The sequence below is a fragment of the Sinocyclocheilus rhinocerous genome, unplaced genomic scaffold (genome assembly GCF_001515625.1).
Source record: "Sinocyclocheilus rhinocerous isolate Xijiao unplaced genomic scaffold, SAMN03320098_v1.1 scaffold115, whole genome shotgun sequence".
NCBI classification, from domain to species: Eukaryota; Metazoa; Chordata; class Actinopteri; order Cypriniformes; family Cyprinidae; genus Sinocyclocheilus; species Sinocyclocheilus rhinocerous.
The window spans coordinates 3,086,902-3,100,949 of NW_015650001.1; the positions used below are offsets into that span (position 1 = coordinate 3,086,902).

General features: G+C 38.0%; 1 protein-coding gene across 1 annotated transcript in view; it reads right to left on the minus strand.

Annotated features, from left to right (window-relative positions):
* Window positions 1-7,413: 7,413 nt before the first annotated feature.
* LOC107711166 (cdc42-interacting protein 4 homolog) overlaps window positions 7,414-14,048 on the minus strand; it is a 40,186-nt gene continuing 33,551 nt past the window's right edge. Inside the window, exons 12-16 of the mRNA XM_016516101.1 lie at window positions 11,808-11,932; window positions 11,573-11,722; window positions 11,119-11,233; window positions 8,411-8,535; window positions 7,414-8,325 (exon numbers count right to left, since the gene is read on the minus strand). Of these exons, the coding sequence (XP_016371587.1) occupies window positions 8,174-8,325; window positions 8,411-8,535; window positions 11,119-11,233; window positions 11,573-11,722; window positions 11,808-11,932 (667 nt within the window). The 3' untranslated portion in view covers window positions 7,414-8,173. The remainder of the gene's footprint in view (window positions 8,326-8,410; window positions 8,536-11,118; window positions 11,234-11,572; window positions 11,723-11,807; window positions 11,933-14,048) is intronic.

The following is a 14,048-nucleotide window of genomic DNA, read 5'->3' on the forward strand; positions in this document are numbered from 1 at the left end:
CTTCATATCACATCACGCACCTGCAGCGCTTCTGTGAGCAGAGAAAAACATAATAAAGCTAGGCTATATGTATATATATATATACTGTATATATATATATACGAATAAATAGGCCTATACGATAAACATATTTTTACTTAAATAATAAATTAAGAAAATGAAAGAAAAACTGTGCAACAAGTAGCCTAGTATGCAGAGTTTCAGTTCATTTTTGTGCTGCGCGAAAGGAAACAGACGACAGAAAGCGGCATCCTATTTTTCTTTAGGCTTATTTTACAAAAGCACAAAGATTTGTTTTTATTGTGAATGTACACAAATAAAGGCAAACCTTTTACAATTCCGATTATCTTTAGGACTAAAAGGAGTTGCTTCCACTGTTAGAAGGAAAAAACTCAAGTGATTGCGTCGGCGCCGCATGCACACACACAGTTAAGCATTGCTACAATGCAGCCTGTTCATTATCATAATAACATAGTCAGTCAAACATGGAAATAATGGGAAAAAAACTATGTAGTAAAAAAATATGTAGTAAATATGTACCGTTAAGTAGCACCGCACCGCCGTGATGTTATGCAAAACATTTAGTTTTACGTGGATATTGGAACGCAAGTGAAGTAGGCTACATAATATTAATTTGCCATTCAAATACATCGCGAATACGGAAACATTTGATTTCATTTAGCGTCGGCATTAGGCCCATTTCTGAATTAAATAATAAAATGTGACTTATGTTTTTTTCCCCCTAAAAACACTTTTGTTTTTTACGTGTAGCGTATTTTAACCATGCAGCAAACCTTTTTAAATATTTTTATAAATTACTGAAAAAATAAATAATTAAATGATTTTTTTAAACCGTTTAACTGATTGTAGGCCTATTAATCGGTCAAAATTCTTACGGGCGGTTAACCGGTTAAAATGAACATCCCTAATAGATGGATAGTGAGACAGACAGACAGACAAACAGATAATAGATAGATAGACAGACAGACAAACAAAAAGACAGAACATTTACAATAGCTGTTTTGGTTGAACTGCAGTACTGAAGGATAATGTTTGTATAGTGCTGTTCATAAGTGCCTCATTCTCTAGTTAGGAGACTAATGTTGTGTGAAGAGAACATTCAAGAGCTCTCTCAAATGTTCAGATAAGCAATTCCATCCCTGAAAATATTCAGCTGCTGTGATACAAACACAAAGCGGAAATTGGTCCTTTGATAAGCTGTAAACAAACCATTCAGACATGTATACAGTTGCCGTATGACAATACAAGCAGAAGCGCAGCCACGAGTGTGACATCAAATGCATCATACATTTACACATAAAGAGCACACATGGACACACACACACACTTACACACCTCATCGCCACCAGCAGCTCACTCAGTGAGTCACACATGCTGACAAGGAAATGGACAAAAAATTGAAAGTGCCAAAACAATTCATCATTCTCCCTTGGGAACGGCCTCCGTCATGCTCATATTTCTGCTCTTTAGTATATGTCATGTTAAATCAATATGTTGAGTGCTCATGTGCCATGTTTTATTGAAGTTAAAATCATTAGTCGTTTATAGATTATACACCAGAGTAATACATGAAACCTCTAGACTAGACGTATCAAAATTGTACAGCAAAAACATCATTAATCATTCCATTAACAGAATGCAGGTATTGCCTCCTAACAGATTTGGCTGTTATTCCATCTAAGCGCAAATAATTATTGCTGCATGAGCTACATTCAATAAACACAAACCTTGGGGACATACATAGTCTATAGCACAAATAACCTTGCTGTAAAACCTACAAATATTATACTGTGGCATCGTACTCATCCTGACATCAACTGCACTGCAAAAAAACTTGGTTTCTTAATCAGGGTTTTTGTTTACCAGTAAAATTAATTTCTTAAATTAGGTTTATTTTTCCAACTCCATTAGGGAAATATATATTTTTTGTTTTATGCATAAATCTTGCTAAATGCTTCTGGATTTATGCGTAAAGCAAGAAAAAAAAAGTCAATTAAAGTGTTTAATGTTTTACATTTACTTTGATTTTTAGATATTTTTACTAGAGAACAAGACAAAAATACTTATTAAGAAAATTATGTTTTGCACTGTGTGAAGTCCCTGGATGATAAGAAAATCAAATCAGTTGTTATACGTATTTTTTGCTGAGTACAGAATAATCTTGAATGCTGGAGCTGATGTTTTATGTATCTGCTTTTATAAAGTGCTGGTCTTGCTCTTACCAGTGAAAGAGTTATGGTTCCAGTGGTGGGGTGGCTTATCTTTGTGAAGAGCCTGTTCCCCAGAAACCCCTTCTTTACCAGAGACCTATCCGTTTCAGCCAGGTTGGCACAGTGTTATGGTAAAACTGACCTTTAATGTGTTTTCGAGAGCAATGTCAAAGCATACAAATGAGGTAGTACACCGCCTGAGGAGCAAACAAAAGAGACACAATAAAAGCACAGCACAACGCAATAAAAACACAAAGAAATTCAAAAAGCCTGTCAAGCTGTAAAAATTGATGCTTTAAGATAATTGCAAATAAAACCACTGCACATATGACTCAAGTGCATAACACAGTATGAAGTCACAACCTTCTTGAAAGTGAACTGTGTGCGATTTTTGAGCCACTAGCATCAAACAATTTCGACTGTTTTCAAACAAGTTTCGACACTCCGAGCCCCGCCTCAAAATCACGCCATTGGTTGAATCAATGTAGTTTTGCCCGCCTCCCCAAGTAGCAGCCAATGACGCATCTGACTCCAGCAGCGGCCAATCGCATTACAAAAGTGAAAAAAAACTCCCTATTGTGAGTGAAATCCTAACATCTGTGTTATTATAAAATATTCTAAATTAGCAATGTTGTTGTGTATAAAATTAAATAATTGAATTGAATAAAATGGATACAATAATTGCGTGTTTCTCTGCTTAATTGTATTTGAAGCTTATTCTTTCTTGCACAGTATCAAGGCAATTGCAACTTTTTAATAAATACATTAGAGAAATGTTAAAAAATACTTCATAGGCTACAGATGAGTTTAAACTTGTTTATGTAAGAGGGAGAATGCATGCATGCAGAGTATGTTTTAATGCATTAGAGTAGGCTGGTGTCCGTTTATAGCAGATGAAAGTGAAACTACTTTGGTAGTCCTCCAACCTACTTAGCCTTACTTAACATGGGTTTTCATGTCAGCGCAGTAACAACAGCTGCTTTATTGAATAGGCCAGCCATTATCTTCTTTTTCAAGACTACAAAGTAGAGACAAATTCCAATTAAGTATGTGTTCTGACACAACATAAGGGACGAGGGAGAGGGAGAGGAACAGCCCGGATAATTGGGTTAATTGCAAAAAGCATGCAATTAGCTCTAATTGAAGTAACTACGGCTGTATTCAGATTCACTGCAGAGAGTAGATAGAGTAGCCTATGTTTAACACTGTCTTCTAAAAATTGGAAGCAATATATGTGCAACAAAAATCATTTATAAAGGTCTATCAAATGTCATGTTTTGGGCAGATAATGAGATGTGATTTTTTTTTTTTAAAGGGGTCATATGATGCGATTTCAATTTTTCCTTTCTCTTTGGAGTGTTACAAGCTCTTGGTGCATAAAGAAGATCTGTAAAGTTGCAACGACTAAAGCTTTCACCGTGGACGAAGCGGAGTCCAGCCCAGGGCTGTCACATGTGGTTGCCGCAAGCCCGCCCACCGCCGCTCACTCTAGCCCGCCGTGTGTGACGCTGTGTTTCGTTGTGAAAGCTAAACTACTTTGTTTGGTCTTCCAAAAGAGGACATGACTAGAAATCAGTGGTTAAGTCGTTTGTAATGGGTTTTAATGTTTATGTCTCGTCGCTCCGGCCGGACACGGCATCACAGTATGGTGAGGGGCGTAACATTTCCGTCTCACGCTTGAGGTATTCGGCCAATCACAACGCTCTGGATAGCTGGCCAATCAGAGCACACCTTGCTTTTCAGACCGATGAGCTTTGTAAAAATCGAGCGTTTCAGAAAGGCGGGGCATAGAGGAGAAACAATATTGTACAGTATGTGGAAAATAATGTGTTTTTTAAACCTTAAACCGCATAAACACATTTCATTACACCAAATACACCAAATAATGTTCTTTTTAGCAACATTATATGACCCCTTTAAACAACTGTTCACTACAAAAAGTGATAGGCACAAGATCACAGCATTTGAGGGTACAAATTTGCATAATTGGCGTCCTCTAGACAAGCACTGATGCTGAACATATGGAAGAAGCTCAGTGATTCTCATTGATTTCACAGCCGAGAATCATGTTTATGAAGCGCATTATTATTCAGTCAGTATAGCCTACATGTATAGCGAACATAACCTGGCCTGTTGACTGATGTTGCTTCATCAACGAATGCTGCGTTTTGGACATAGAGAGCAAACGCATTGTTTTTGTTCATTCATACACGTATATTTTCGTTTTTGGGTGATAACATTGTTAAAATATTTAAGTAATTTAATAGTATAGCAATGAGTCGTTCGTATATTTGTTTTATTTATTTATTGTTGTTGTTGTTGTTGTTGTTGTTTTTTGCTGTACAGTTTGCGACGGAACATCTGGAGAAAGCTCAACTGCATCAGTCTTTCACAGGCTATTAGGCTGAACCCAATATAAACACTGAAGCGTTCAGCGGGCTCTTTCACTGAGTTGCCAAATATTTATATTTTGACACCTGGATCTTCTGTGGCTTTTTGAAAGGCTATTTTTTTTCTTGGTTGTCCTATTCGGATTTGCACGTCTGTCAAAACATCACTCTTGGAGATGTGTCAGTCACACTTGACTGGTTTTAGATTTACTCTAGAAAGACGTGTCTGTTTTTTGTTTTGAACTGTTCATATATTATTTCAAATCGGTTGCAAATGTATGAGCAAGGACGAGTACCAGTTTATATTTGCTGTGCAAATACTGCCACCTGTCGGAAGCCTGCCCTAATAAATCAATGAGCCACGAGAGGTCGTGATTTCACGACTTGTTCTATTTTGCACGAATGAAAAACACCAATGATCAAAGGTACATTTATTAAGTAGAATAATGAGCAGCAGCATAAAATCAGCCGAGTATTATAGCTCATTAGCATAAATTCAGGATGGGTACGATTGGGAAGCAACGCAGCAGTGCCGTTTAATTTAACGTTAGAAGTCAGCTAACGTGCGGTCACAATTGTGCTTATTTGGTTGTTTTACAGCTGATTTATTAGCAAAATAATGTTTGTGGCCAACAGTAGGCCTACTTGAGTTGTTTTATTTTAATAACCCATCATATATTTCCCCCATCAGGTTTTAGAACTGGAAACTGAGCAGATGTATTTAGCACTATTTATAATAGTAAATGTAAACTTTATGAGTAAGTCTCGATGTTGCTGCATTATTAGTCAGTGGACATACGAGTATTTACTCCAGAGAGAATGAAATCCTACTGACCAGAGCTGCCACTCTATATGGCAAGTCCACTTAACAGCAACCTCCTATTACCAGCAGGCGGCACTTGTTAGCTATGAAAAGCAGTGGTATTATGATAATCAACATGTAAAATCAATATTTTGATTTCAAGGCTCTTTTTTTTTTGCGCTACAACGCATTGTTTTTGTTCATTCATACACGTATATTTTCGTTTTTGGGTGATAACATTGTTAAAATATTTAAGTAATTTAATAGTATAGCAATGACTCGTTCGTATATTTGTTTTATTTATTTATTGTTGTTGTTGTTGTTGTTTTTTGCTGTACAGTTTGCGACGGAACATCTGGAGAAAGCTCAACTGCATCAGTCTTTCACAGGCTATTAGGCTGAACCCAATATAAACACTGAAGCGTTCAGCGGGCTCTTTCACTGAGTTGCCAAATATTTATATTTTGACACCTGGATCTTCTGTGGCTTTTTGAAAGGCTATTTTTTTTCTTGGTTGTCCTATTCGGATTTGCACGTCTGTCAAAACATCACTCTTGGAGATGTGTCAGTCACACTTGACTGGTTTTAGATTTACTCTAGAAAGACGTGTCTGTTTTTTGTTTTGAACTGTTCATATATTATTTCAAATCGGTTGCAAATGTATGAGCAAGGACGAGTACCAGTTTATATTTGCTGTGCAAATACTGCCACCTGTCGGAAGCCTGCCCTAATAAATCAATGAGCCACGAGAGGTCGTGATTTCACGACTTGTTCTATTTTGCACGAATGAAAAACACCAATGATCAAAGGTACATTTATTAAGTAGAATAATGAGCAGCAGCATAAAATCAGCCGAGTAATATAGCTCATTAGCATAAATTCAGGATGGGTACGATTGGGAAGCAACGCAGCAGTGCCGTTTAATTTAACGTTAGAAGTCAGCTAACGTGCGGTCACAATTGTGCTTATTTGGTTGTTTTACAGCTGATTTATTAGCAAAATAATGTTTGTGGCCAACAGTAGGCCTACTTGAGTTGTTTTATTTTAATAACCCATCATATATTTCCCCCATCAGGTTTTAGAACTGGAAACTGAGCAGATGTATTTAGCACTATTTATAATAGTAAATGTAAACTTTATGAGTAAGTCTCGATGTTGCTGCATTATTAGTCAGTGGACATACGAGTATTTACTCCAGAGAGAATGAAATCCTACTGACCAGAGCTGCCACTCTATATGGCAAGTCCACTTAACAGCAACCTCCTATTACCAGCAGGCGGCACTTGTTAGCTATGAAAAGCAATGGTATTATGATAATCAACATGTAAAATCAATATTTTGATTTCAAGGCTCTTTTTTTTTTGCGCTACAGTATGCATGTAAAAGTAGTTTAACTGCTACTAAAGATAAACATTTCTTCTTAAAAGGTATACACATTTTGAAACATTGAGAATTTCACCAAAAAAGAAAACAACAGGAAAGCTGGTCAACTTGGAAATGTGCTTGACATTTATAAAGACAATAAAATAGCGTATTCTAAATATGTTACATATACAAAGTTGAAGGCACCTTGACTTAGCCAAACATTAACAGTTCTGCCTTAGACTTGTTCAAAGACAAACAAAACAAATGCTGAACAGAGGCTCGAACCCTTGTATTTAGAAATCTATTAACAATACAATCTTTATTCATCAAGAACAGAAAGCTAATAAGACAATAGTGGTGTTGTGATGCCTAAAATATATTATTTCATATATCTATATATGAAACTCCTAAATTAGCTTTTGTCACCTAAAATAGTTTTTCTTAACTGCGAGTACACTGTGCATTGTTGATCTATCTGAAATAGCAAATGTGTGCAGTCAACTCTTATATAAATGTGATTGATTGTTTATTATACAAACACTTATTTATATACTCAATAAATTATATTCTTTTATTTCAACAAACTATTTAATGTACTACATATTCGTAGATTTGAGAAGTGTGGCTTTTTCTGCAGATTGAGACTTTGATTGTCATAATATTGTTGAGTATGTCAACTTATGTATTTGTGTAACAGTCTTAAAAAAAGAAAGAAAGAGGGAGTTACTTAATATTACTTTGGAGCTCAGTATTTTCTATAGACAAAAATGTTAGGTCTTATTGACTCATAGATGTGGTATTCATGTTACTGCACATTTAAGGAAGCATATGCAACACTTACTCCTGTAAAACATAATTTTTGGCCACTCAGATCATCAAAGCAAATACTTCAAGTTAAAACGCTGCTGGATTTCTGCCAGCGGAGATAGTTACGCTTTTCGCTCCAGACGCAGAATCACATCATCAAGTTGCAGATGGAAGATCTTAGTGAAGGACACGTTGAGTGGATCATGGTCAGACAAAATATCGCAGCTCTGCTGATAGACTGCTATCAAAAGTCACCATAAGAGTCACCACAGGAACTGATGTGTCTGTTGAGCAATAGCTGCATTTATACATGGCACCCTGCTGCATCGTTTTTCATGCAAAATAAGGAGAAAAATTATTCCAACCTTCTCTACCTCATTTACTCACATAATACACACCCTGAGATACTCATTCATCCTTAGAGGAGGAGTGTATTAGCCCAATGTGCAGTGATTCCCCCTTAAATTATCCCTCTGAGAGGAGCAGCAAGCCATGTTGGGACATGAGTGGTAATCTGAAGCAACTCATAGTGTTTGGTATAGTGCATCACTGCTGCAGCGGGTGGAAAGGGGATGAGGTCATTTAGTAAGAGTGATGGTAGCATAAGAAGTTGGGATATAGCCCTCGTCCCCGTTGTTCCGGCGCACTCGTGTCCATCCGTCTCCCTTATCCTCCTCCACTACAGACAGCACCTCCCCTTCCTGCATGGAGATGGTTCCCTCACTGGAGCCTGTGGACAAATGGAGGAGTCTCAGAGGAAAAGAGGTGGGTATGATATTCACAAATGCTCAGGCAAAACTGTATAATAATCATACCTGGGAAATTGTAGAGTGCTGTGCATTGACCAATAGGTGCAGCGAGTTCCTCTTCCTCAAAGTCGTCATCAAATTCAGTGTAGATGGCCTGGGAAGAGTCTGTGTCATCTGAGATAGTTCCAGGACTGAAAAGAGCACAGGACAATTCTGATTATGTAAACATAATTCAATCGGCATAACCGGATTCAAGCAATACAATGTCTAGAAACCTGAACATGACAGCTGGCATGTAATGTGAATTCTATATTTATATCTGTGCATATCCACATTACCAAGTAAATGTATAAATATTTAAGGGGTCAAACTATGAAGAATAAAATGTTCTTTTCTCTTTTGAGAAAAAAATAAGAACTAAAACTAAAAGAAAAAAACCCTTCACAAATCACTTTAGACTGTAAATGTAACAAATATATTGATTTTTTTAATATGCATAAAATCACTGACCTATGTAAAAAAAAAAAATTCCATAATTCCGACATTAAAAAATTACTGCAGACTGGATAATCATTATCAGTTTGCACTGGCTGCTGATAGCTGTTCACATCAAATTCAAGGTACTGATGTTTGCCTACAAGACATCCACTGGCTCTGCACTAATATACCTAAACTCGCTAGTTCAGACTTATGCGCTGTCCAGGAGCTTATGTTCTGCAAGTGAACGCCACCTCGTGGTGCCATCCCAGGCACAAAATCACTCTCAGCTGAGTCTTTAGCCATTTTCAACAAATCTTTTTCATCAGCACATTACCAATTAATACTAGCACTTACCTATTCTTATTTGAATTTTTTTAAAGATTTATTTTTGGCATTTTTGCCTTTATTATGTTAGGACAGATCAGAACTGACAGGAAGAGAAGTGGGAGAGAGATGGGGGGCAGGATTGGGAAATGTCCTTGAGTCAAGATTCGAACTTGGGACGCCCATAGTGCAAGGGCGCTGTATGTATCGGCGCTGACTAGGGATGGAACGGTTCGCGGAAAAAAATCGAACCGTACGGTTCTCCACACATGGTTCGGCACGCGCTAGGACCGCGGTTCAACTTAAATCTGACAACGCATCTGTAATATGGTTTGCTATAAATAACACGTAAAACAAACAGGGTTCGGCTAATATATGTTTCTGTTGATGGGTGCGCATTCTGGCTTCCCAATACATTAAAACAACAGCGATGAAAAAAAAAAAGCGTGGACAAACCATTCACTCTTGTTCAATGCGAATGCCGTATGCTGGAATATATGAGCAGTCATTTAATCCAGTCATCGTGCTGATAGGTGAGACCTGAACAACACACATTGATATCTGTGTTTAAACTAAACTCATGTAAGCTTTGCCAGTTTAAACATTTAAGAGCTAACGTGCGGTCACAATTGTGCTTATTTGGTTGTTTTACAGCTGATTTATTAGCAAAATAATGTTTGTGGCCAACAGTAGGCCTACTTGAGTTAAGTTTTATTTTAATAACCCATCATATATTTCCCCCATCAGGTTTTAGAACTGGAAACTGAGCAGATGTATTTAGCACTATTTATAATAGTAAATGTAAACTTTATGAGTAAGTCTCGATGTTGCTGCATTATTAGTCAGTGGACATACGAGTATTTACTCCAGAGAGAATGAAATCCTACTGACCAGAGCTGCCACTCTATATGGCAAGTCCACTTAACAGCAACCTCCTATTACCAGCAGGCGGCACTTGTTAGCTATGAAAAGCAATGGTATTATGATAATCAACATGTAAAATCAATATTTTGATTTCAAGGCTCTTTTTTTTTTGCGCTACAGTATGCATGTAAAAGTAGTTTAACTACTACTAAAGATAAACATTTCTTCTTAAAAGGTATACACATTTTGAAACATTGAGAATTTCACCAAAAAAGAAAACAACAGGAAAGCTGGTCAACTTGGAAATGTGCTTGACATTTATAAAGACAATAAAATAGCGTATTCTAAATATGTTACATATACAAAGTTGAAGGCACCTTGACTTAGCCAAACATTAACAGTTCTGCCTTAGACTTGTTCAAAGACAAACAAAACAAATGCTGAACAGAGGCTCGAACCCTTGTATTTAGAAATCTATTAACAATACAATCTTTATTCATCAAGAACAGAAAGCTAATAAGACAATAGTGGTGTTGTGATGCCTAAAATATATTATTTCATATATCTATATATGAAACTCCTAAATTAGCTTTTGTCACCTAAAATAGTTTTTCTTAACTGCGAGTACACTGTGCATTGTTGATCTATCTGAAATAGCAAATGTGTGCAGTCAACTCTTATATAAATGTGATTGATTGTTTATTATACAAACACTTATTTATATACTCAATAAATTATATTCTTTTATTTCAACAAACTATTTAATGTACTACATATTCGTAGATTTGAGAAGTGTGGCTTTTTCTGCAGATTGAGACTTTGATTGTCATAATATTGTTGAGTATGTCAACTTATGTATTTGTGTAACAGTCTTAAAAAAAGAAAGAAAGAGGGAGTTACTTAATATTACTTTGGAGCTCAGTATTTTCTATAGACAAAAATGTTAGGTCTTATTGACTCATAGATGTGGTATTCATGTTACTGCACATTTAAGGAAGCATATGCAACACTTACTCCTGTAAAACATAATTTTTGGCCACTCAGATCATCAAAGCAAATACTTCAAGTTAAAACGCTGCTGGATTTCTGCCAGCGGAGATAGTTACGCTTTTCGCTCCAGACGCAGAATCACATCATCAAGTTGCAGATGGAAGATCTTAGTGAAGGACACGTTGAGTGGATCATGGTCAGACAAAATATCGCAGCTCTGCTGATAGACTGCTATCAAAAGTCACCATAAGAGTCACCACAGGAACTGATGTGTCTGTTGAGCAATAGCTGCATTTATACATGGCACCCTGCTGCATCGTTTTTCATGCAAAATAAGGAGAAAAATTATTCCAACCTTCTCTACCTCATTTACTCACATAATACACACCCTGAGATACTCATTCATCCTTAGAGGAGGAGTGTATTAGCCCAATGTGCAGTGATTCCCCCTTAAATTATCCCTCTGAGAGGAGCAGCAAGCCATGTTGGGACATGAGTGGTAATCTGAAGCAACTCATAGTGTTTGGTATAGTGCATCACTGCTGCAGCGGGTGGAAAGGGGATGAGGTCATTTAGTAAGAGTGATGGTAGCATAAGAAGTTGGGATATAGCCCTCGTCCCCGTTGTTCCGGCGCACTCGTGTCCATCCGTCTCCCTTATCCTCCTCCACTACAGACAGCACCTCCCCTTCCTGCATGGAGATGGTTCCCTCACTGGAGCCTGTGGACAAATGGAGGAGTCTCAGAGGAAAAGAGGTGGGTATGATATTCACAAATGCTCAGGCAAAACTGTATAATAATCATACCTGGGAAATTGTAGAGTGCTGTGCATTGACCAATAGGTGCAGCGAGTTCCTCTTCCTCAAAGTCGTCATCAAATTCAGTGTAGATGGCCTGGGAAGAGTCGGTGTCATCTGAGATAGTTCCAGGACTGAAAAGAGCACAGGAAAATTCTGATTATGTAAACATAATTCAATCGGCATAACCGGATTCAAGCAATACAATGTCTAGAAACCTGAACATGACAGCTGGCATGTAATGTGAATTCTATATTTATATCTGTGCATATCCACATTACCAAGTAAATGTATAAATATTTAAGGGGTCAAACTATGAAGAATAAAATGTTCTTTTCTCTTTTGAGAAAAAAATAAGAACTAAAACTAAAAGAAAAAAACCCTTCACAAATCACTTTAGACTGTAAATGTAACAAATATATTGATTTTTTTAATATGCATAAAATCACTGACCTATGTAAAAAAAAAAAATTCCATAATTCCGACATTAAAAAATTACTGCAGACTGGATAATCATTATCAGTTTGCACTGGCTGCTGATAGCTGTTCACATCAAATTCAAGGTACTGATGTTTGCCTACAAGACATCCACTGGCTCTGCACTAATATACCTAAACTCGCTAGTTCAGACTTATGCGCTGTCCAGGAGCTTATGTTCTGCAAGTGAACGCCACCTCGTGGTGCCATCCCAGGCACAAAATCACTCTCAGCTGAGTCTTTAGCCATTTTCAATAAATCTTTTTCATCAGCACATTACCAATTAATACTAGCACTTACCTATTCTTATTTGAATTTTTTTAAAGATTTATTTTTGGCATTTTTGCCTTTATTATGTTAGGACAGATCAGAACTGACAGGAAGAGAAGTGGGAGAGAGATGGGGGGCAGGATTGGGAAATGTCCTTGAGTCAAGATTCGAACTTGGGACGCCCATAGTGCAAGGGCGCTGTATGTATCGGCGCTGACTAGGGATGGAACGGTTCGCGGAAAAAAATCGAACCGTACGGTTCTCCACACATGGTTCGGCACGCGCTAGGACCGCGGTTCAACTTAAATCTGACAACGCATCTGTAATATGGTTTGCTATAAATAACACGTAAAACAAACAGGGTTCGGCTAATATATGTTTCTGTTGATGGGTGCACATTCTGGCTTCCCAATACATTAAAACAACAGCGATGAAAAAAAAAAAGCGTGGACAAACCATTCACTCTTGTTCAATGCGAATGCCGTATGCTGGAATATGAGCATTTATTCCGCCTTCACCCGGCTACTGATAGCGCGCGCACACAGCCCAGCCAACATGTATATGTGGGCCCCACATGGTTTATACTTGGGCTACATGGGTACCAAGTGGGCATGGTCCCAAAATGGGCATCTTATCTGGGGCCCACTTAGGTCAGCTAAGTAGGTCTCACATGGGCAAAACCAGGTGGGCTTCCCATGTGGGGCCTAGTTGGGTCACTAATGGGAAATGAGGGCATGGGCTCAAAATGGGCAACACATATGGCCCCCATATGGGTTTCACATATGGGTCAGACATGGGCAAACACAATCAGTCCCATATAGGCTGCCTGCATGGGCCCAAGGTAGAACCCACATGGGTAATCTCTTGGGCAAACACCATATAGGCTGCCTGCATGGGCCCAAGGTAGAACCCACATGGGTAATCTCTATGTGGGTTATGTGGGTTGAAACACATATGGGGCCTGCTTGGCCAACCCATATGGGTCAGAAATGGGCAAACACAATCAGTCCTATATAGGCTGCCTAGGCGAGACCTGAACAGCACACGTTGATATCTGTGTTTAAGCTAAACTCGTTTAAGCTTTGCCAGTTTAAACATTTAAGAGCCAGAGGACGCGAGCTCGCGCGTGCAGTTAAAAGATTTGTGCATGTGCTCATCCGAAGCGTGCAAACCCGCATCTCAGAACGCGCGCAAATATTAAAGGGGTCATATGATGTTGCTAAAAAGAACATTATTTTGTGTATTTGGTGTAATGAAATGCATTTATGCGGTTTAAAGTTAAAAAAACACATTATTTTCCACATACTGTACATTATTGTTTCTCCTCTATGCCCCGCCTTTCTGAAACGTGTCGATTTTTACAAAGCTCATCGGTCAGAAAAAGCGAGGTGTGCTGTGATTGGCCAGCTATCCAGTGCGTTGTGATTGGCCGAATACCTCAAGCGTGAGACGGAAATGTTACGCCCCTCACATACTGTTGATGCCGTGTCCGGCCGGAGCGAC